Below are 23,693 nucleotides of genomic sequence, written 5' to 3' on the forward strand. Positions count from 1 at the left end.
CTGCGCCCCTAGGGCTCCTCAGGAGACTAGAGCCAGGACGTTGTTAGAGAATTTCCACGTGCTCCGAGTCACATGACTCCATCTCCCTGTCATAGATTGCATGATGCTGTGTTCATCGCTTTTCTGGAGTCGTGGACAGTTAATAAGGCCCGTGGAGCCATAATTCTTTGTGAAATGTATTCTGATTCTGGACTCTTTGCCTGTGGCTGTCAGTCCATGGTGAGGGCATCCTCTACTCTATTAAGGGGCAGGATTAGAGGGGGACCCAGACCCATTACAATGGACCACTGAGTCCAGCAGAGAGGTAGGGTGCTGTGGGGAAACCATTTGGAGTCAGTGGGTCCAGAAGTTTGGAGTGGAGGGGGACATGTCTGACCCCTGCCTCGTGGTGATAGGGAAGTCAGAGGGGTGGGGGTGGGGGGAAGAGTCAAAGATGGCCCCACGCTGTGTGTTACACTTCCTTTCCTCCTGTACTCCTGTTTATTAATGACCCTTCCTTTCTGTTCATTCTCGCCTTTAAAAAAATGAATTCTCATAGGCACTCGAGTTCTATCCTTTTTTCATGCTATCTTTTTCTTCTTCATATTGGTCCCATCACTCCATTCACCCCAATCTCGATTTCTCTTTCTTTCCCATTTTGCCTTTCATCATTGAGAGGGTGTTTAGCATAGGTGCCTGGAAGCAGAGCCCAGGAAACTATGCTGGTGATGGCGCCGGTGCTCCTGGACATGGCCCTCTCTGTGGCCTTCCTTAGTGACCAACCCCTAGGGAAACCCCTCTGGCTGCATCATCTAGATGTTTAAGATCTCTGGGCCTTGGCAGTCTGTTTCTCTTGCTAACATCCTCCATGGTTAGAGATGGAAATGACCAGCTCAGATGCACCAAAGGATCAATGACTGAAGTCTGGTGCTAAGGGACTAGAACTTCAGTCAAGCACAATGCCTTCAGCCAAAGACACAAAGCTCGAATGATCATTCCAAAAGGAGCGGAGCAGATGTTCTCTGGGGTGGGAGATTTTCCCCACCAAATATGCCTCTCCACAGGGCAGATTCTGCTTTGATACTTTAAGAAAACACAGCTTTAGATCAAGCTAGATGCAGCCATTGCCTGGACATGGAAAAATCAGTTTGGTGCAAAAGCCAATTTAATTCCAAAGGGATTATGTGCAGCAGATGCAACAATTAATTTCATGTACATTGAGTCGATCTGGGTTTTCATTTTTCCTGAGTTCTGCCTACTTTAGTCTAATTGTCAAGGGAACATAAGCTCCAGCCTCCATGTTTGCAAATTGCACAACTCAATGGAAGCACCTGCACCCTGGCAGCTCAGTGGGGATTGCCCAATGCCAACCAAGCCATTCCACTTGCTCCTGGCCCTGCGCCTAAGGTCCATGTGTTTTTCAAGGGCCTCCTTGAAAATAATCAACCCCTGGCAATTTTTGCTGGTTCTCAAATATGAAAAATCAAAGTCATTCAGTAGCCTTGAATATCTAGCCATCAATCAATCCAATCACTGCTCAATTATGATGCCATCATATATGAGGGGTTGCCAAAAGTCCACGGGACAATTCCATTCCTCACTTCTCCCGCATGTAAATCATATTGAATGTGGGAGGTGGACATATTTCAGTATGGTGGCTCTGCTAGAGGATGGATCTTCATCAGGCAACAGCCCCGAGTGTCAAACTGGAAAATCTGAACCACTGTGGAGAAGCTCGCAATTTCCCCAGGGGGACTTACCATAAATCTCAGGGCACAAAATAGGGCCATTGAAATCCGATGGAGCAAGTCCTATGCTGGTACCCATGTTGTCACCGTGAGGTGGGACCAACTCGAGGGTGAGTTTGTCTTTGTTTTGGTGGCTTGGGTAGAGCCCCTCATCCTGTTACAAAGCTAGATTAAAGGAGGAGGCGGCTGCGGCGGGGGGCGGGGACACTAGCTCACTGGAAACAGGCCTTATCAAGGGAAAGTGTTTCTACAAGAACTCATGCTAGAAGAAACAACTATACGTCGTTAGGTAGGTACTTATTGGTAAACAGTTTGGCATGGGACCTGGAAACTCAAGGTTTGCTTCAGGGTCAAGAAGCGGTTCCCAAAGGCCTCTGAGGTCTATCGAGCCGAAGGTCGTTTGTTTTAGTAAGAGGGGCTTGGGAAGACAGCCGAACTTCATAGGATTGAGTGCCTTCTTCCGTCGTCTTTCTGCCCTTCCCCAAGCAGAATTCATGCCCTCTCTAAATAGGTACTTAGAGATTATCTGCAGAGGTGCCACCTGACTGGCTTCTTTGGTTCCCCAAGCCTTGTATTTGGTCCCCCCTCCCCCCTAGTCCACTGTGACTCCTCATACCTCGATGTCGTAGCCGATGCCATGGGCCTTACATATCTGGAAAAAAACATACTGGAAAACCAGGGAGAGGTTGTCGTGTTTCAGCTGGGTGGTCATCACTGCATAGCGACAGGTGGCCGATGTCTGGAAAAGATCAGGGTCAAAGGTTAGAAAATGGATAATGTTAAAGAAAACGAAGGCCAGCTTTTCATTTTAGAATACTTGTAGGTTTTCAGAAAAGTGGCGCAGATAAGACAGAGCGTTCCTGGATACCCCGCACCCAGTTTCCCCATGGCTAATGTCTTGCGTTGTTGTGGTGCTTTCATGGGTCACAACTAAGAAACCGAACCGCTACACTGCTAGTGACTAAAATGCATCGATTTCATGCAGATGCTGTGAGTTTGTCCTGGTGCCCTTGGCCTTGGCCAAGATCCCTCCTAGGACACCAGATCTCCTGTCATCACACGTCTCCTCAGGTCCCTCTTGGCTGTGACGGCTACTTTTCAGATCCTTGATTTTGAAGACTTGGGGAGCTCTGAAGGTCACATGTTCTGTAGAAAGTCCCCGAGTCTGGCGGCTGGGTGTTCTCGTGGTTAAACTGAGGTTATGGGCTGGGAAAGAAGAGCACAGCCACCACAAGGACACGTACGGCCGGCCTGGCTTGTCCCTGACGGCGTTACTGTGGTCACCTCACGCAGTGTTGGCCAGAGTTCTCCATGGCCAAGTGACTCCTTTCCCCTGGTCACCTAGGGGACACCTTGAGATGGGGAATGCTCGAATCGAGATTCAAACAGCTTTCTTTGAAAAACTGCTCATTTCTTTAGTCTAGTTACTTGGCTATCAGCGGGAGGCCTTCCAAGGGCACTGGTTGCAGTAAGACCCCAAATAATTTGATGATATATGTCCTAAAAATATCATACACATATATAATGCACACATTAAGTACTGAGTCCTGGTGATGGAGGCAAGGTACTTACTGACTGCCCTTGGTAAGATGGGATATTTGCCGCTGTCGGTCAGCTACCTGCTGCAATAGAGGTTTACAATCTCATAACCCACACAGAGGAGGCCTACTACTGCTGTGGGTGAGCCATTGGGCCATTAAACCACAAAGCCGGTGGTTCAAACTCACCAACCACTCTCAGGGAAAAGAGACGAGGCTGTCTGTTCCTGTGAAGATTCACAGACTTAGAAACTTCACGTTGAGTCGCTGTAATTCAGAAACGGACTCGGTGGTAGTGGGTTTGTTTTTGTTTGTAAATCCCGAGGAGCAGTTCTGTCTTGTTTACAGGTTGCTATGACTCAGACTGGACCGGATGGAACGGCCCATTTCTGACGATCAGCCGGATCCCTGCATGATGACTCACTTGTAGAGCTCTCCACAGGGCAGAGGAAATGAGGTGACCGGACTAGGATATGAGCTTCGGGGACACTCCGGTGCTGGATAACCGAGTGCCTGGGACAATGTCTTGGAGTGGAAGGAAACGAGGTGCTTCTGGTCCAAAGCTGGCTGCAAGGGATCAGGTGTGGCCCCCGCCCCTTCTATCTTCAAAGTGTGACTCTCTTTCTGTCTCGGCGATAGCATGCGGGAGCTGGGGTTGGTTGAGTGCCCAGCAAAGAATGAATGCCCCTTCGCCCTGCAGGTCTCTATCTACACACACTCTCACGCAGAGTCCATGTTTGGCCCGTGTAAGATATCCCGCCCACAGTGCATCGTCTTCCAGCACTTCCATGCAGTGCTCTAGCTGTGGGCCATCTCATCCGGCTCGTGGGTTAAGGCTGCCCTCCAGCCACTTGAACCACGTCCGTGTCGACAGAGAAGGCTGACGCTCACGGGCGGTTTCATCTTGTCTCGTGATTGTCCGCGGAGCCGGGCTCCTTTCCTGCTGTTAGGTTTGCTTGCTTGAACTGAAGACGTGCTAGGTGCAGCTGTGCCTCGTTAACAGAGAGCTCTGCGTTTCCTAGGCTGTGATCTTAAAGGGCTCCGATGAGCATGTCTTTCTTCCTCAGCGCAGCTGATGAGTTTGAACACAGACCCTCTGGTTCAGAGCTGACCCCACACCAGGGCTTCAGTTGGTAGCTGACAAGAGAAGCTCTGGCGCCTGCAGGGGCGTCATCGCCAGGCCTGCTTGCCCTGCCGCGCCTGGCCTCACCGCGCTTCACCTTCACAGAGAAAACGGGGAAGCCTGAGATGTTGTCTGTGGATATGAACTGTAAATACTCTGGAATTCCATTGTGATTACTGAGCATGTAATTGCATGGTAATTACCATGAATTCACAAGATAATTCCAAGGTTATTTTTGTCTTCTCAACTTGTCTTATGCTGCCATAGCATATAAACCAGCAAAACCAAGATCAGCCCCACATCAGTGATGGAGGTAGGCAGGCACCTGGTCGGAGGATCCGGCTGAATTCATGCACGTTTCCATGGCTGCAAAGGAAGCAGCAGGGCTCTCTGTCCAGTAGGACATGACTTGTGGGCAGCAAATTAAGACAGGTTGTCCTGTGCTAGCTTCTTGTCTATGGAGGCGACCCCAGTGGTCCCTTCTCACAGCCCCGGGGTGGAGGTTCCTTAGCAATAGCAAAGAGGAGTCCCCGGATGTGATCTGTATCTCCTAGCATCCTCTTCTTCCCCATCGCCCGCACTGGCCTCATCTTTTGCTGTTCATTTTTGCCAGAGAGCTGCTCTTGCATCTGACTTGGGGAGGTTGGGGATGTGAGCAGAATTCTGTAGCGGAAAGAACATGTGTGACATTGGAGGTTCAAAACCTGACCAGGCCACTTTGCCTTGGTATGTCGTTTAACCTCTCTGACTTGTGCTGCATAAGTATGCTTCTATCACAATTCCTGACTAGACTCGACTCACCGTCATGGAGGTGATGCCAACTCATAATGACCCTGCGGGACAGGGTAGAACTGGCCCTGGGGGGTTCTGAGACTAAAACTCTTCTTGGGAGAGGAAGGCCTTATCTTCAGACAATGTCGGCACCCAGTAAAGCTCGCTACTATTTTTGTTACCTTTTCTTTGAAAGCATCTTCAAGGCCCAGTACATTTTGGATCTACACGACATGTCATTTTCCAGGCCCTTCTCTCCCCATTGTCCACTGATCTAGATTCTGTGCACCGATGCCTGATAGTTCAGGTTGATCACTGTCGCCCCAGCCCCCCCTCACCCCCCCCCCCCCCCGCCTTCAACGTCTCTTTCTTGTCTTCCAGATGTCTTGCTTGGCAGGCTCAAAAAATCAAAAGGAAACATCAACAAGAATCCCTCGCTGATATCAAACTCATAGCAACCCTGTAGGACAGAGCAGAACTGCCCCTGTCGGTTTCTAAGATTAGAATACCTCGTCCTTCCCACATAAAGTGGCTGGGGGTTTAGAACTGCTGACCTTGCGGTTAGCAGCCCAACACCTAGCCACGATGCCACCAGGGCTCCCTTGTTCTTATGAATAAGAACACCTCCCTGCCATGGAGTCAATACGGACTCACAACACTCCCCCCCCCCCACACACACACCCATGGGTTTCTGAAACAGACACTGTTTACGGCAGTAGAAAGCCCAGTTGTTCTACTGTGGCAGTAGAAAACCCAGGTGGTGGCTTCGAACTGCTGACCATGCGATTGCAGCCCAACGAGTAACAATGACACCACTGGGCTCCTGTTTCCCTATGGGTACAGTATCTGTTTTATAGCAGCATCTGTCCCTCAATCTCCTTTCTTTTCAACTCCTCCAGGACAGGGAGTTTAATGTCTTGGTAGCCCTGATGCTTGCTTGGTGAATTTCCTGGCATGTATTAAATGCTTAATATATAAGTTGTACTAGTATAAGTAAAGGCAAACATACAAGATTCATCTATTTTAAAGACTCCACAAATGCTATATGAAAAAAAAAGGTTACTCATCTAAGGCAAAGGTTACAGGTTTCATATATATATATAAATGAGGGGGTTCAAAATGTTCATAGAAAACTGGAATTAAAAGATTGTACAATTGTGCTGGATGTGATTGAATCATGGAATGCTATGATGTAGGTTGATAATAATACAAAGATAATGGATTTTTTTCCCCATGAATTTTTTGAGCCCAGTCACTCAGGTGGAAGAGTCACATTGGGAGGGTAAAGAATGATGTCTGGCTAAGTCAGTGCATAAGCAAATGCAATGAAGAAAGCTGATGGTGCCCGACTGTCAAAAGATACAGCATCTGGGGTCTTAAAGACTTGAAGGTAAACAAGTGGCCATCTAGGTCAGAAGCAACAAAGTCCATATGGAAGAAGCACACCAGTCTGCGCGATCACCAGGTGCCAAAGGGATCAGGTATCAGGCATCAAATAACAAAAAATCAAATCATTGTGAATGAGGGGGAGTGCAGATTGGGGAACCAAGATCCATCTGTAGGCAACTGGACATTCCCTTACAGAAGGGTCGTGGGGAGGAGATGAGTCAGTCAGGGTGCAGTAGCAACGATGAAACATACAACTTTCCTCTAGTTTCTAAATGCTTCTCCCCGCCCCCCCCCCCCACTATCATGATCCCAATTCTACCTTACAAATCTGGCTGGACCAGAGGATGTACACTGGTACAGATAGGAACTAAAACACAGGGAATCCAGGGTGGATGATTCCTTCAGGACCAGGGAGGATGGGGTGGAAAGGGGGAACCAATTACAAGGATCTACATATAACCTCCTTCCTGGGGGATGGACAACAGAAAAGTAGGTGAAGGGAGATGTCAGACAGTGTAAGATATGACAAAATAATAATTTAGAAATTATCAAGATTCATGAGGGAGGGAGGAGCGGGGAAGGAGGGGAAAATGAGAAGCTGATTCCAAGGGCTCAAGTAGAAAGCAAATGTTTTGAGACTGATGATGGCAACAAATGTACAACTGTATTTGACACAATGGATGGATGTATGAATTGTGATAAGAGTTGTATGAACCCCAGTACAATGGTTTAAAAAAATTGCTACAGTGAGTGAGACAAAAGAAAGAAAGAAAAGAAAGAAAGGTGTCTGGGACATTGTGAGCCTCAATAACTCTTAGTGACTGCTGTCACTTATAAAGTGAAATGATTTCTCCAACGAGGCCAGCCATTGACAACAGAAACCACTCAACCATCCATCTTTTAGCCAGAGAAGGACTTCTGTAAAACCAGAAATTTTGAGCTGTGCTACTTCTTTCTGTCTGACCTTAGGCATCTCACTCCACTTTGTTCAGCCTCAGCCTCCTAAGCTATTCACTGGGTCTGATAATTCCTTTCTGATTTCTCGGAGTTACTGCGGGGAATCAAATAAACTCATGCATATTCAAACCACAAGGCATGAGAAAACCGAAGTGCTCCTTCTTCAAAAGGCTGGTTTGAGTACTCTCCTCTCCTCGGAGGCTATCCAGCCCCATTGCAGTTTTCCAAGGAAGGGGAAAGGAAATGACAAGGTGAAAACATCTATCAAACGCACTTGCCCTTTGATCCAGCAATTCCACTCTTGGGGAGAGATTCTAAGATATACCTGAAACATGCGCAGAATGATGTGTCTAAAAAGTCAAGCTACTCATTGCAGCAGTTTGTCATCTCAAAAAACAAAACAAACCCCCAGCACTTAAGAAAAGGAGACACCCCCAAATCCACAAATAGAAGAAACACAAACACCACGGCCGTTGGCTGATTCCGACGCGCAGCGACGCTTTGAGTTTCTGAGCAACCCCAAGGCTTGTAAGCCGGGATAATGACATAGTGCAGGGGAAGCCTCACGGCCCAGGGAGAGGAGTCCCTTATCAGGTGTGAGCATCCGCTCCTCTGGGCCCAAATCATTGGCTCACAACAGTGTGAGGCCTGCTGGCTGTTCAGCGGGAAGCAGGCAGGCTTTAGACTCTGCCAGGCCTGGGGTGGATCCCTGGCTTCAACACTTGCTTCCTGTGGGAAGTTGGGTTAAGTCGCTTACCATCTGTGAACCTTGGTACCACCTGCCTAGTACATTGGGTTGTTAGAAAGATTCGTCGTGCAAAGCACTTGGCACAGGCCCTGGCCTTGTAGGGTGGAGGCTTGATACCTATTCAATGTGATGATGTTATTTATAGGTATTTCTACTGTCTGCTGATCTGTGTCTTCTCATAAAGGTGGAGCCCTTCAAGGTCAAGGGCTTTGCTGCTCAGCCTTACGCTCTCCAGGCCTAGCGGCGAGCCTGGCACCAAGGAGAAGCTCCATGAACACCTGCTGAGTTTCCTGCAGGTGGATTCTTGCAGAGAGTATTAAGTAAATATTAGCTAGGGACGACGGGCTGCTGTGGATTTAGGATACACGACCTGTCCCAACAACACTACCTCTTTTCTAACAGTTTCGGGAAGGGAAGGCTCTTCGAGTGGGGAGGAGGAGGCACAGAGGAATGAGTCCGTTCTGTGACCCCTCTGCCCTCCAGCACTTTGCCAGATGTAAACCCAAGTCTACAGGCTCCACAGAAGCCAGTATCTCGAAGAGGCCTTGAACATCATCCTGTAATGTACACACTGAAGCCAGAGAGAAGATTCAAATTCCCAATCCGTGACTCCCAGGTCAGTGCTCTTCATTCCATATACCCATTGACCACATTTGGAAGGTGTGGAAATTTCCAAACAGCCTTGTCCAGCAAACCTGTTACCCACGACTGCCTCGGCATGGATCCCGACTCGTAGCCATCTGTGTGGCAGAGCAGAGCTGCCCCTTCCGGTTTCCAAGGCGGCAACTCTTTACGGAAGCAGCCGGTCTTGTCTTTTTTCCTAGGAGTGGTGGGCGGGTTCGAACTAACTGCCCGTCTTTTCAGTCAGCATCCTTGTTCTTTAACCATTGAGCTCAACTAGTCAAAGCAGGGTGTGTGTTGGAGGGGGTGGAGGTGCTGTTTCAGAGAGAAGATGAAAGATTCTTGGTAGAAGACTAGTCTTGTTAAACTACATTTCTAAATCACAATCTAACAAGAATGCTTCAAGCCAAATAAAGGAAGCTCAAAATACTCCTTTTCACTGGAGAATATAATTTTACTTCCGCCACAATTTAAATTGATTTCGTTGTGAGCGCCGGCTCCTGAAGTGTGGCGCGCAGTCTGTGTTCGCCGTGATGCTTGTCTTGACAGTGATGCATTTCGGTTGACATAGTTGAAATCCTTATGCCATAAATCTCTGCCTGAAAATTAATCATGTTTATAATATTCTGAGAATTAATAACACCCATTGCTCAAATCATTAACTTAAAAAAGGAGCTTCCAAAATCTGTTCTCTGCAGTAAGGGACCACAAATAAATGAATGTTTGATAAAATAATCCAAGCAGCAGTTTAACAAGCGTAAACGTGCGTGTGGCTGCAAGCAGCCAGGACTATTGTTTAAGGAGTGGCACAGGCTGATGAGGTTCCTGTTTCGGTTACGAAGCAGGCATCCACATGCATAATGAACTGCTCTCTGAATTATTAATGTGTTGCTTATTTAGCCTCATCTGTCTAGAAGATAATGTATCCTAACTCTAATGAGTGATTGGTTTTGTACATAATTACAGTAGCAGCAGTCGCAGGGCGAACGCACCCCTTCAAAGGAGGAGTTCTAAAAATAAAGCCATCACACACACTCTGTTGTTGTTGCATTCGATCAAAATCAAACCAGAAGCATTGGAGAATTCATAATAAATTACAGGAGACAGAGTCATTATTAACATCATAATTTAACACAAAAGGTTTTACTTAATCATTCATTACAGATCGGGTGCTGTTAAAAATGTGCGTAAATGACTGGGGCGGTTGTTACGATGTTGGCGCCGACCTGCTCCTTAGGCCACTCGCCAATCCTGCGAGTGGAGGGCTGGAAGAGAACCTAAACTTTTAACCACACTACCAGCTGTCAGTCGGTTCTGACTCAGTGCAACCAGGGAAGACAAACAGAACTGCCCCGGCGGGTTTCTGAGAGTGTAAATCCTGATGGGCACAGACGGCCGGGGTAGCTGGTGGTTTCGAACTGCTGACCAAGTGGTATGTAGCCCGACTCTTAACTTGTACCCCACTGCGCCGCCACTCGGAAGGGCAGAGGGCTGAAAGCAGGAGGATGGAAATGGTTTGCTCCTGTTTCGAAGCTGCCAGGGAAGTCCTTTGCGGCCAACCACTGAGGTCCCTGTGCTCAGGCCTGGTTTTGCAGTGGTGAGCGGCTGCGCCTGGGGGGCACCGAGTCAGAAGCTGCGTGTAACTGGACCTGTGCGCGCGCGCGCGTGCGCAAGGAGGTGGTCGCCCTTCTTTTGTCATGTGGAGCAATCGCACTTTGCAGGGTCCAGAAACCCTTGTGCTCAGCCGCTGTGCTGCGGAGCGTCTGATTCAAGGGATGGGCCCCAATGGGAAGCACTTTCCAGGTGTTGGTTCCGAATATGCCCGATTGTCGTTGTGGCTTCGCCTGTGTATTTCCTTCCATCTTCAGAGGGGCTGGTGATACCACAGTGTGCTCACACTGGTCCTGATGCTGCCATTAGGAGGGTGTGCATGCTTCTTTTAAAAACTGCCCAACATCACATACACACACATACACACACAGCCCCACACACAGTGGCACAAAGTGAGAAGACCCATCTCCCTGTCTAAAACCCAAACACTTTCAATTTCCCCCATGCATTTGGATAATAGTCTTTCTGATTGGAGATCGTAATTTACATTATTGGAGATCATCATGCTCCCCACTCGGGTGGGGGCAATTCCTAAACGTGTTTAAGACTCTTGATCACAGGAGGATCCGCAGGGTTGCCTGTGGGTTGGAATGGAATGGAGCCTGAAGCCAGGAATGCAAAATGGGAGTGCCTCTGATTCAAAGCACAGCTCCTGCTTACAGCCTTCCCAGGCAGTGTGCTGGACGGCGGCAAATGGGCTTTGGCAGTCTTGTATTGAATACCAACTCCCTTTCTTTGCAGCTTCTTATAGATCTGGCATGGGGGGGTGGGCCCTCAGAAAGGGCTCCGTTTCAAAGCTGTGTCTCCCTTTAGCATGATATTGGGGTCCTGCCAGCCCCCTAGAGTCCTGCCAGGTCCCTGGGTAGGGGTGGGAAGGAGGAGTCCCGAGAGTGGAGAAAGAGGTCCAAAGTGACTGGAGAGGTTATCAGTAAGCTTCCGGGCCCTAAGTAACAGAGGTCTTGTTCTCCTCCACACAGCCAGGCTTTTCACTCCTGGAAAGAATCCGTCTTGGAAACCCCCAGGGACAGCTCTCCCTGTCCTATAAAGTCGAGAAGAGTTGGCATCGACTCGGTGGCCGTGTGTATTGTATTGTACAGTATTGTGTTGTTCTTCTCCCGGGATGACGCGGGACGACGACTTAAACCCATTGGCCACTTACCAGGAGAAAGATGAGCTTGTCCCTGCGAAGACTTTTAAATTCTGGAAAACCCTGGAGAGAGTCGCTGTGGGCTCAGTGGCCCCCCAAGGATCCCTGGTGGTGAAGTGGGTAACCACTTGGCTGCAAATGGTTGGAACCAACTGGGAGGCTCTACCGAAGAAGGAGCTGGCAATGGACTTTGGTAAAGGCATCCGCCAAGAGCCCCCTAAACTAAGGTGACCAGATTTTAACCTTGGTAAAGCGGGACACCATTGACTAAACTCATATCCTGGCGAAATAGCCACATGGGATGCGGGAAAAATTGTTAAAAAGTGGGTCACCTTAAAGGGGGAGTTGTGCTCTATTACCCAGGGTGGCTATGTGCCAGACACCGCTTGGTGACACTGCTCCTCTCCAGTCCCATTACATTTATTTCCTTAAGTAGCAAGGAGAACAAGGCGATTGCTTGAGCAGGACTGATGCAGGGACGTCACAAAACGCCTGGATGGAAGAGGAGAGGGCAAGGTGGCCTGTGTCCCTGAAGACATCTGCACTTTCTCCGGGTGGCCTGATGGAACACCGAGTTCCAGGGTGGTGGTTGTAGGCACCCTGAGTAGTGCCAAACAGAGGCCCTTTAGGTGTGGCAGTGGGTCCTGAACCTGAACAGGCTCCTCAGAGAGGCACAAGTTACTTGTCTGAAAAGGCCCCAGCGTGGGGGACTATTTATTAATCCCCAGAGTTCTTCTCTTGCTGGATTTGGATTGCCAGAGGGTGTGAAACTCACTGTTGTGGGAAGGCAACTGTGGCCAGAGACATGTTACATCCCACTCACATGGACTCCGCCCACGTGTTATACATGAGAGTACATGCTATATCCCATTTACATGCAAGTCCACGTGTTCTATATATAAAGTCCCACCCACATGGAAGCCCACATGTTATATCCCACTTTCATGAACGTCCCTGTTGTCCCCTTGATCTTCCTTCCTTCTCCTGACCATCTGAGCCCGCTGTCCCAGGAGCCCATAGCCCCATGGAGAGCGACCCGTGAGTCCGCAGACCAGGGGCACGGAGGGTCACCCTCAACCAGCCTCGGCTGTGCTCGAAGAGTATGGGGTGGTGGGAAGGGGCAGATCCCGAGGAGTCTTGGCAGTTAAGCTTGGAAGTTGGGATTTCCTTGAAGGTACAGGGGTCATTTAAAAATCATCAGCCGGGGAGCAACCTGATCAGATTGTTTTGATAGCCTGGGCTTATGACAGTCACACTGTTCGCGGTGGGGGCAGGCGGGGCGGGAGAGCCGGGTCGGACTCTTGGTGGGATGCTAGTGGGTAGCAGTGTGGGAGTTGATGGATCGAGAAGGATGTGAGAGCGGAAAAGAAGGGACTTCCCGAGGGGGGGGGAGGGTCAGAGCTGATCCAGGGCATTTTTTAGCAGCTGGTATGACCCGGTTTCTACTGAATTTGAGGCGAGGGCGTGTCCCATCAGCCTCCGGCCTGAGGCACCTGAGGAAGCTCGAGGTGGAGCTGGCTGGAGGAGAGAGGGGGAGTGTAGCTGTGGACAGTTCTGTGGGGTACTAGCTCTAGAAGGCTGAAGCTCAGAAAAGAGATCCGGGCCAGAGATGGATGAGTTAGTCAGAAATAGCTGGCCACTGAGTCCACCTGCCCAGGTGGGTCTACCTGCCCAGGGCACCGAGTTGAGGAGAGACCGGAGGGACGCCCGCAGACACCTGTTCCTTCCTCTTGATGGCCTGCTCTCCCGTTTCCCAGGATCAACGCACCCAGTAAGCCTCCCTGGGACCCATTTTTGAGAGGCCATGTGACTTGGTGGAGGTGATTTCTTCTCTCTGGCCTCAAAGGGCCTGGTGCGGTAACACGGACTCAGTCACGCTGGCCGGCCGTGTGGTGCCGAGCTCAGGGCACGCTTGGAAAATCCTCGGCTGCTTACCGGCATCGCCAGCATCTCAAGGTGGGTCCTTTTCTTCTTCGGGACAAAGCGGGGCACTTCGAAGGTGCCCATGTTGCAATCCAGATGGCCGTTTGTCAGGTACAAGGCGAGCTGAGTCAGGGCTAGCTGGTCACTGTAGGAGAAGTCGAGGTCTGTGGCCCACACCTGATGAGAACGGGAGACGGAGGAGAGGGTGTTGACAGCAGACAGGCGCCAGCAAGCCCCGGGCGATGACCCCTCACTCGCCCGAGCTACAGTGACAATACCCAGCTCTGACACTCTGGCATAGCTTCCTCGACATGAAAGGCTGGTGGTGTGGGATTTGGATTTTTCTACTTGTGGTTTGCTATTTCTAAGGTCATGGGTGCAGTATTTTCCTTTGCTTGAAAAAAATCTAAACAACAGTGCTTTGTTGATAAAAGGCAAGTTTTAATGAATATAAAATTGCTGTGTAAAGCAAGTGTTTTCAAACGAGGTCTCTAATGAGATAGTTAAAGTTTATAGTGCCAACCTGGCCCATAAACACAGGTGGGGTTAATTGAAGGGCAGAGAGGTAAATGGCTCGGTGAGCCTTGCTTTTCTAGTTCTCATGTCTCTGGCTCTCTGATGGTTGGACCAGGGTGAACCTGCCTTAGCCAGTTCCATGATTTAGCTGGCAAGGCTCACTTCCTGCAAGACGTCCCTGAGGAGAAGCCATGAACCTACCCCGGATTCAGCCCTGGGTGCTGGAGCAGTCGTGTGGAGACCTCTGCCAGCGCTGAGATGTTTACACATTCACTGTTTTGGCTTTCCTCCTGCAATCGGCGTCATTGCATGTGTTTTGTGAGATGGAGGTGGACTTTGTGGATTGGTGTTGGACATATGGGTTCATGGGTTAATGTTGGACTTGTGGGCTTGGGCAGCACTGGGTTGGGATGTTTGCTTGATGTGCACTTACCCTTTATATAAAGCTCTCTCTTATACATATGAGTTTCTGAGGATTTGTTTCTCTAAAGTACCCAGATGAACACATTAGAAGTAACAACAGAGGGCTTATCAGTGAGCAAGTCTGGCTTTAGGTTTAAGCAGCCAACGAAAAGGATTTCAAGGGTTAAGTGCAGCCTGCCCAGGCCAGCAGAGCCAATATTGGGGGACAGCTCACAACAAATCCTACTTTTCCTTTCACCTAGAGAGGGCTTCTACTGGCCATTTGCAAGTGCTTTGGAAGTTTTCCTAGCAGGGTTAGCGTTAAATGCCCAGATAGCCCACACATCTGCTCCTGCCTCAGGTGTCTGGAGAAAAGTTGTGGCTTCAAGGCTCACAAGTCCTCAGCTGGGGAGGGGGAGTTGGCACGGCTCCTTTCTGCATGTCAGCTTCAATAGTAATGGAGTTTCACCACTCAGTCTTTGGCTGAAACACTGCCCCTTCGCCTGCCCCCATTAGTAACGTCCCTGGCTCAACACTTGTCCTTGAACTTCAAGGTAAAGCCTGAACCAGGATGGCCACCCACCACCCTGAGTGCAGTATTTCCTTCTGGCAAAGTGTCTCCCTTCCTTCAAGTCGCCCACAGGACAAGGGAGGCCCAGGCCAGACGGTCAGCACAGACGGGAACCAGCTCATTTCATTACGGCAGAGAGCTGCTTTCCACAGAGGAGGCAAATGAAGATGACCGACCGGCAGCACACGCCTCCCACTGGAAGCCCATTTAAAGCGAGCAGTGGAAGGCCCCCGGCCACAGGACTGGGTCCCCAGAGTTGCACCCCCAAAGGACCCCAAGGGAGGAGCTTAAGTGCAGTTTTAGCTACTGAGGGGGAAAAAAACCAAAACACTGGACTGAAGTTTCAGAGGGTGGGGGGACTGAACTCACTGCCATCGAGTAGATGCCAATGCACACCGACCCTATAGGACAGGGTAGAATTGCCCCTAAGGGTTTCCACAACTGTAACTCTTTACGGGAGTACAAAGCTCTGTCTTTCATCCATGGAGTGGTTTTGAACTATGAACCTTGCTGTCAGCAGCCCAATGTGTAACCGCTGTAGAAAGTGGGGGAGCTGAGTAGACATAGAAAAGGGTGGGTTGCTCTTGAGTATGGAAAAAGCAGCAATGGTCTCTGGGAATTTCAGTATGATGTCTGAGGGCAACTCCCAGTTGGCATGGGCGTCTTAGCTCTACCACCATTTTGCTCTTTGTCACCATGGTGTCGCGTGTGGACAAGTGATGACACCCACCCTCGTTGTGCCACAGGGCGGTTGGGAGGACACCGTGAGGACATACTGGCAACTAGCCACATGTAGGCTCCACGTAGGACGAGCTACTAGGTAACCGGGTACGTCCATTTAGTCCTTACCAAAATATTTACTGAGCACCTACTATGTGCTGGGCTGGTGACAACAAAAGTGGGTCCTGCGCTACCTCGCCGCCTTCCTTTGCAGACATCATGATTTGCTCTGTGTCATTCTGTCCCCGCTTAACTCAGAAGTAGCCGGTGCCCTTAGTTTCCTGCTTAAGGCATATCCTTGTGGAAGGCACTGGTGACGGAGAGATACAGTCAGGGTTCCTACCACGGAGAAGGAGAGGATAGAGGCACTGGCATTCAATGAATACAGGGAAGGAACCAAGCACTTCTCAAGTAATAAGCAAAGACAGGCTAGGCTTGCCTCGTGAAGTCACGGCTGTGCCTAAGAAGAGGGGTCACCTGAACCCCCATGTATCAGGTACTTCACAAGCAACACATCCGGCCTTTATGAAAACCCACAGAATGAGGTCCCATGTCACAGATGAAGAAGCAGAGGCTCAGAGTGGTACCCCAGTCCACACAGCTAGGAAGTGGTCGAGCTGGGATTTGAATCCAGTCCTGCTGGAAGAGATGGGCACTGGTCCTGGCCCAGCCAGCCCTCACCCCGTACCAGTCTGCCAGCCAAATGAAGAGCTAGGGATGCAAACATGCTCTCGTTTAATATCAGCCCTGCCTTGGAAATGTCTTGCAGAGAAAACATGAAGTATTGTATTTCTGGAGAATACGCTAATTAGCAGTAATGCATTTTCACTGTAGGAAGTTGGAAGCAAGCACATTTTCATGAAGACTTGATTAAACATTTTCCCCCCGTTGGAAGGCCTGCATGTGCCCCCCTCACCAACTCGGTATGCTAAAATACATACTGCATCTGCCCTAGAGTGGACGCCTCGCTCAGAGTCCAGCGTGAGCGACTTGACTGAGCGTTGACTGAAAATGGCATCATTATGAGGAGATTAGGAGGTCAAGCTGTCAAGGCCCCTCGCTAAACTGGAGCTCATTTCAGGAGTCATATTCGCACAGTAATGCCCCTTTATAATAGCAAATAAATCACATTTGCAACAATTGTTAAAAACGAACTGCCAACTATCTTTTGCAGTGGTAACTACATCCTATTTGTCAACAAATATTTCCCGCTGAATGGTGGAACAAAATGCAAATCCGACGGGGTCAGCTACCCTCCCTCAGATGACAGAGTGAATGTGCTGGTCTCACATCTAGCGCTATGCTGCCCCTCCCTCCGCCCCAGCCCTCCCCCTCCTTTGATTTTGACATGTCCATGATCAAAAGGACACATTTACAACACGTCATGAAAGGTGGTGTTCGCGGTAATGTGGTGGTGAGGAGGAGCGTCTGGGGGAAGGCAGCGTGGTGTAGGGGAAAGAATCCGACTCCGGGAGTTGACGAGACTCCACCGACCCTTACAAGCTGTGGAACTGGGAGCAGGTTGTCTAACTTGGTCTCAGTTTCCATGAGGGTAAAGGGAGCAGACGATAATACCTACTGGGGAGGGTGGGGCTTGAAAGTAAAATGACAACACGCATTTGAAGGTGCTTTATGAAATCATGAAGTTCACTGACAGATGCCACTTAGGATGATGGAATGGCTCTTTTACCAGGAGCCGGAGCCCTGGTGGCCTAGTGGTTACTGGTTGGGCTGAAAACCTGGAGAGGAGCCGTCTGGAACCACCAGCTACTTCTCGGGGGAAAGAGGCGGCTTTCTACTCCGGCAGAGTTACAGTCTCAGAAGCTCACGGGCAGTTCTACCCTGTCCTTCATGAGTCAGAATGACCCTGAGGTAGTTAGTTTATTGTGCCAACCTGGCTGATAAACACATGTGGGGTTAATTGAAAGGCGGAGAGATAAATGGCTCAGGGAGCCTCATCTTTCAAGTTCTCGGGTCTCTTGCTTTCTGATGGTCGGACCAGGGTACAGCTGCCTTAGCTAGTTCCATGATTTAGCTGGCAAGGCTCACTTCCTGCAAGACATCCCTGAGGAGAAGCCACATGGACCTACCCCGATGCAGCCCTGGGTGCTGGAGCAGCCATATGGAGACCCCTGCCAGTGCATTGAAATGCTTACACATTCACTGACTCAGCTCTCCTCCTGCAGTAGGTGTCATTGTGTGTGTTTTGTGAGATGGAGGAGGACTTTGTGGATTGGTGTTGGACATATGGGTTAATGTTGGACTTGTGGGCTTGGGCAGCACTGGGTTGAGATGCTTTCTTGATGTGCACTTAACCTTTATATAAAACTCTCTCTTATACGTATGAGTTTCTGTGGATTTGTTTCTCTGAAGTCCCCAGACGAACACAGACCCCGATGCCAATGAGTTTGGTTTTTGTTTTCTAGAACCAGAGGTTCATTTTCAAAGGACACTGAGGCACTGCTGGTGAAGGGTGGCCTTCTCCCCAGCCACGTGGGGTGCCATTAGATTCCTGGCCAGGGCCCCTCCCGCACAGCCACCATCTGTCTGACTGTGCAGGCTTTTGTGCCGTGAGGTGGAATGGGTTTCAGCGGCACTCTCTGACAGAGAGGGGCCCAGAAGAAAGGCCTGGTGGTCTACTTCTGAAACCCAGTCAGTGAAAACTGGGCCACACCTGGCGGCCACAGCTCCTGGGGGCAGCAGAGGAACCAGCAGCTTTCATCACACGGTGCCTTGGGCACAGAGCCCGCGTCTCTGGAGGAAAGGCATGATTTCACGTTGGCGGCGCTGCAGGTAGTGCGTAGTAGGCTGTCCCATGTGATCATTGTTCCGCCTGCCCACGCCACTGTGTGCAGCTTCATGACAACTCAATCAAAAGGTGGCGTGGCTAGAGTTGGATCTGGCATACTCCTACCTCCCGTTTACCAACAGATAAAAACAAAGACAAAACCAAAGCCCACCACCAAACAGACTCATGGCCACAAACTCAGAGCAACCGTATAGGAGAGAAGGTATGGCCCTCGGGGGTTTGTTTCCAAGGCTGGAGTCTTTACGGAACAGGACGTTGCCCTTGGTGAGGTAGAGGGACAGAGATTACAAGGAAGCTCCTCATTGGAATGGGTGCCCTAGGGGATGCAGCCCTGGGCTCGGGCACAGGAGCCCTCGGAGGCTGGCACAGGACCTGGCGGTGTTGCGTTCTGTCGTGCGGAGGGTTGCTCGAGTCAGTACCGGCTCAATGGCACCCCACAACCACAAACTTTATAGGAGCAGGTGGCCCTGTCTTCCTCCCACAGAACAGCCAGTGAGTTTAAACAGCCACGCCTCGAGGCTGACCACATGACCACTGAGCCACACAGCTCCCTCCCTGTGAGGGCACCAAGGTCAGAGAGGATCCATGGTTTTCCCAAGATCAAGCACCTGGTCCCAACTCTGGCCTTTCCAGAGGGCAGACCTCCTAGCCGTGGGCTCATCAAGGAAGTAGCAGAGCAAATTTCTGTAAGCCCCTTCCTCAACAGCAGGGTAATTGTTCTGTCCCCCATCTGTTTTTCCATCCGAGACACCGCCTGAGGCCTGCTGTTTTGTGCTGGGGGGGGGAAGCTCTTTCCTTCCCTCTTGACTTGTTAGCCCCCTAATGGCTGAGTCTTTGTCTCCCTGTCGCAGTTTGGGGCAGGGTTCCTGCAGCTCCTCCCAGCTCGCCACGGCTGCGCTGTGCATTCCTAGCAGGTTTCCAGGAGCGCAGTCCAGGTGGGCCTCTGGCAGCTGGTTTCAGGTGGGAGATCGTCACCAAGCACCTCCGCTGTGCCAGCCCCATGCGCCCACATATATGTGATCTGATGAGAAGCCATTTCTGACTGGGGCCTTGCACGCTACCCTCCACTCGCTCTCAGCCCTGTGGAATGCTACCCTAGGGTAGACGAGCCACAGGCCACGGGCTGCCCAAAGGCGGTGCCACTGCGGTGGGGAACAGGGAGGGGTGGATTTTAAACTGGTTAGGAGCTGGCTTTGACATGACTTCAAGAGCTTGACATGACTGGTTCATTGATTCGATGTGAGGGCAGGGGAAAGATATCACAGAGGTTTGAACTGGACAGACCCTTAAAAACCATCTAATCCAATCGGGTTACTTGACAAATGGAACAAGTCTGGCGTGAGAGGTATGTGGCTCGCCCTGGGTCACACCGCCAGGTAGCAGAGCTGCAGAAGGAGCATCGAAGGGCCTCTTTCGCCAGCGGTGCATCACTTGGTAATTGTTAGGTTGATGAATGATGCTTTAAAAAAAATCAGTGTTAAAGAAGGCGAGGGCACTAGAGAGATTTATATCCAGGCCTAAAGCACAAGCAACACACAAATATTCATCTCAGCATTCCTTGTAATATGGAAGACCTGCCGCACCGAGAGTGAGAAAATGCTGAGACCCCAGCGATGGGACAATGCCTGACATTGTCATTAAAGATGATGATTACGAATAATAACCTGGGTAATCGAGGACGATGCACAAATGTGGGAAGATATGGAAGCAACATGACGTTTGTAAAAATAATCTTGTCCATAAAAATGATTGGACGGGAAGATAATCAGTGATATCTAGATGTTCCTGTCTATTCCACATCTTTGCTGTCCGGTGTGGAAGCCACATGTGCGGGGACCTGGTAGCACCATGGTTCAGTTCTTGGCCACCAACCCAAAGGCTATTGGTCCGATCTCAGCCAGCCACTCCGTGGGAGAATGACCCCGTGACCAGCCAAGAAGATGCTCTGGTAAATTCTCCTGTGTCCCAGGGGTCCCGGTAACGACCATCACGCACATGGCTCTTGAGCCCGAGGGACATAGTGGGTTCAAGCTGACATGTGTCGTACGTGTAAAATGTACACTGGATTTTGCAAAAGACACCCTGCCCTGCAAACCATGAGGGTGCGTCACAAAGTACTGCCACTGGGGGCTCGTCCAAACAGCTGTGTTTACACATGTGTCTGCAAACAGTGGGATGGCCGTGGACAAGTCCTCTGGGGAATTTACTTGTCTCAGTCTTGAGGGGGTGCCTTTCAGAGAGTCAAAAGAGTGCTCCCCAGGGGATCTGCCGGGCCAGCTGAATTCTAGTCGGAATTGACTCAGCACGCTTGTTTGCCTGAGAGGCATGGCTGGGAGCCGGTGGGACGTGGGGCGCTGAGAACAGCAAGGCCAAGGATGACTCCACGACTCGCTTGAGCACTAGGGGACCGTCAAGATGAATGCGGTGTGAATTCCATATCAGCAAGACCTTTAAAAGACAAAGCAAAGCATGGCGAGGAAGCCAGAGCGCCTTGACCTCCTTGAACACAGCGCACGAAACAGCCGTCCCCGAGGAGACTCGGAGCAAGGTCAAGGACACGGCGCATGCCAAGGCTCTGAGGCAGAGGCATGCGTGGTGTGTTCTGGGAGCAGCAGCAAGATCAGAGTGATGGAAGTGGGGTTAGCCACGGGAGAGTGGGCAGGGATGGACCCGAGAGGGGCCTGGAGGGAGGAGGATGCATAGACAATGGCGAGGATTCTGAGTTTTCCTCTCAGTGGGACGTAAAGCCAATGGAGGACACTGAGCAGAGGAGTGACATGGCCAAACTTCTTCCAAAAAGTTACCCCACTGTGGCGAGGAGACTAGACACGAGGGGACAAGGATGACAACAGGGTGTCCTTGAGGAAAGTGTAGCTGTAATCTGGGTGAGATGATGGGGGCTGAAGCAGCGTGGAGGCAATGGAGGGCAGGAGACGTGATTGTATGAGTGACACTTCGACAGTGAACCCCAAAGGACTTGCTATTGGGTTGCGTGTGGGGTTGGGGAGAAAGAGAGCCGTAAGGCTGTCGTCGGGCGTTCTGCTCTGTGAAACGACTGGCTCTCTGTTGAGGGTCAACTCGCTGTTTCAGGGTGCACGTTAGCTAAGTTGGAGATGCTTTCTGTGAACGATGTTCTTGAGGGTGGGAGAGCTCTCAGGTGCTTTTCTTCATTGTCCCCTGGGAAGTCAGGGAGGCTGTGCTTCACTGGGCTGTGGGGACAAAGCCAACAGGCAAACCGGTCTTTGGTGGGGAGCCATCTCTTCCTTTGCTGTCACTCAGATCTCCACCTCAAGGCTGTCCTTGCTTAGGGGGAGAGGGAGTCTGTAGGATCTAAGAGAGATTGCCCCAGTTCGTACCATGTTAGGCTGAGCTGAAACACAGCTGAGAAGGACAGGGGCCTGTTTAGCAGGGAAAAGATGTCTCCTCAGCTTGGGGACAATGAGGACAGGAGAGAGAGGGGTCTGAGGGTGGTGTGCAGTTTCCCTGGAGTGGCAAGAGCCCTGCACCACCGTTATAAGACCCAGTTGCTCTTGTCACTAGCCGGACATGTGCGTGCAGCTTTCTGCGTGACCTTTACTAACACCCTTCCCTTGCTGGGCTTCTCCTCCTCTGTGCATACGCGTACCTCATCCGGGCATTCGGAGGTAGCATGTGAGCTCCCAGTGACGGGGAGTTGGCGGATACAAATCTGCTCCTCACGTGGATGCTCCCCAAGTGACAGAGTCAGGGGCAGGCACAGGAGCTCACAGGCCGGTGGTGGGGGGGGGGGGGGGGGCAGGGGGCACTCTTGTTTTCAGTGGGCTTGCCTGCTCCCCAGAGCCTGGGACCACCCTCCCTCTCCTCAGAGGCCGTTTAAAAAGCAGTTCCTGGATCCGTTTAGAGAACAGTCTTAGGAAGGCAGTTTCTGAATGACATGTGCTTTCTGGGTCCACTTGGCTCCCCGACTCTCCAGAGAGCATCAAACCCTCCATTGTGGTGAACAACGCAAACAAGGCCTAGTTTTTTTTAAAGGCGGTGGTGCACTGCACTGCAAAAACTCTGAATTAGGAAAATACTCGGGTGGTTATGATATTTGCCAAGAGTTGTTTGCCTTACATAAAAAAAAAAATCAGAAGCGACAATGCAGCCTCTTGGCTTGTTGCCACCTAGTGGCGGCTTCTGGAATGGTCCAGCCTCTTGCAGAGGCGAGGAACTGGGGCTGCCGGGGCCCTGACCGGCAATGGGAGACTCAAATATTCATCTTGGAGGTTTTCTGCCCCCGTGTCTATTCGTCCCATTCATCCTCTGGACGAAGTTTCTAGAGCATCCCTTCTCTGTACCATCCTCCCTGTGCTCTGCTTATGTTGGTGCTTCGGAGTTGGAAGGCTGGCTCAAGAGAGGCAACAGAGTATCTGGGCCCCACCACGTGCACCTAGTGTTGGGATGATTCTCAAAGAACCATCTTCAAATTGCTCAAGGAGTCCTGGTGCTTCAGAGGTAAGCACTGGGCTGCAAGTTTAACTGTTCAAACCTACCAGGTGCTCTGCCGGAGAAAGTTGAGGCTGTCGACTCCCGTCAAGATTCACAGCCTTGAAAACCCCCAGGTGCAGGTTCTGCTCTGTCATGCCGGGCTGCTGTGGGTCAGAAGCGACTCAGCGGCAGTGGGATTTGGTGGCTGAGTCGAGTTGTTTGGATTCTGGGAACAAGCTACTAGCCCGGAGCCCACAGAGGTCGTGAACAGCCGTGTCTGGGATGATCTCCATCATTCTCATCTCCCCCTGTGAGCGATGAGGACTCCGAGCGGTGAAATGATGTGCGTGGGTCACAGGGTTAAGATAACAACTGGGACCCCATGTTTCCTGACTCCTCTGGGTCTAGCTCTTCCCATAATCCCTGTGGAATTAACAGCACCAATCTCTTGACTTCTTCACAGTGCCAGAAGCTTCTCTGTGGCTTTGGAAATTCTTTTCTGGGTCCCAAGACGGAAAGCCTCAGATTTAGCCTTGCACTAAGAGCAGCTATACTTGTATTATTCATTTCTGTTCAAAACGAAAAATGCACAAGTCTTCTCATTCACTCTGGTCTTTCCTACTCCCATTTTCAAGTTTCTTCTACTATCTCTATACCTTTCCTATCCTTCA

The 23,693-nt window shown here is 50.5% G+C and overlaps 1 protein-coding gene across 1 annotated transcript in view; it reads right to left on the minus strand.

Moving 5' to 3' along the window:
• IQCH (IQ motif containing H) overlaps positions 1 to 23,693 on the minus strand; it is a 208,742-nt gene that overhangs the window by 18,025 nt on the left and 167,024 nt on the right. The window contains exons 15-16 of the mRNA XM_075535753.1: positions 13,568 to 13,732; positions 2,344 to 2,466 (exon numbers count right to left, since the gene is read on the minus strand). Of these exons, the coding sequence (XP_075391868.1) occupies positions 2,344 to 2,466; positions 13,568 to 13,732 (288 nt within the window). The remainder of the gene's footprint in view (positions 1 to 2,343; positions 2,467 to 13,567; positions 13,733 to 23,693) is intronic.

This window comes from Tenrec ecaudatus, chromosome 17 (genome assembly GCF_050624435.1).
Source record: "Tenrec ecaudatus isolate mTenEca1 chromosome 17, mTenEca1.hap1, whole genome shotgun sequence".
In the NCBI taxonomy this organism is placed as follows: domain Eukaryota; kingdom Metazoa; phylum Chordata; class Mammalia; order Afrosoricida; family Tenrecidae; genus Tenrec; species Tenrec ecaudatus.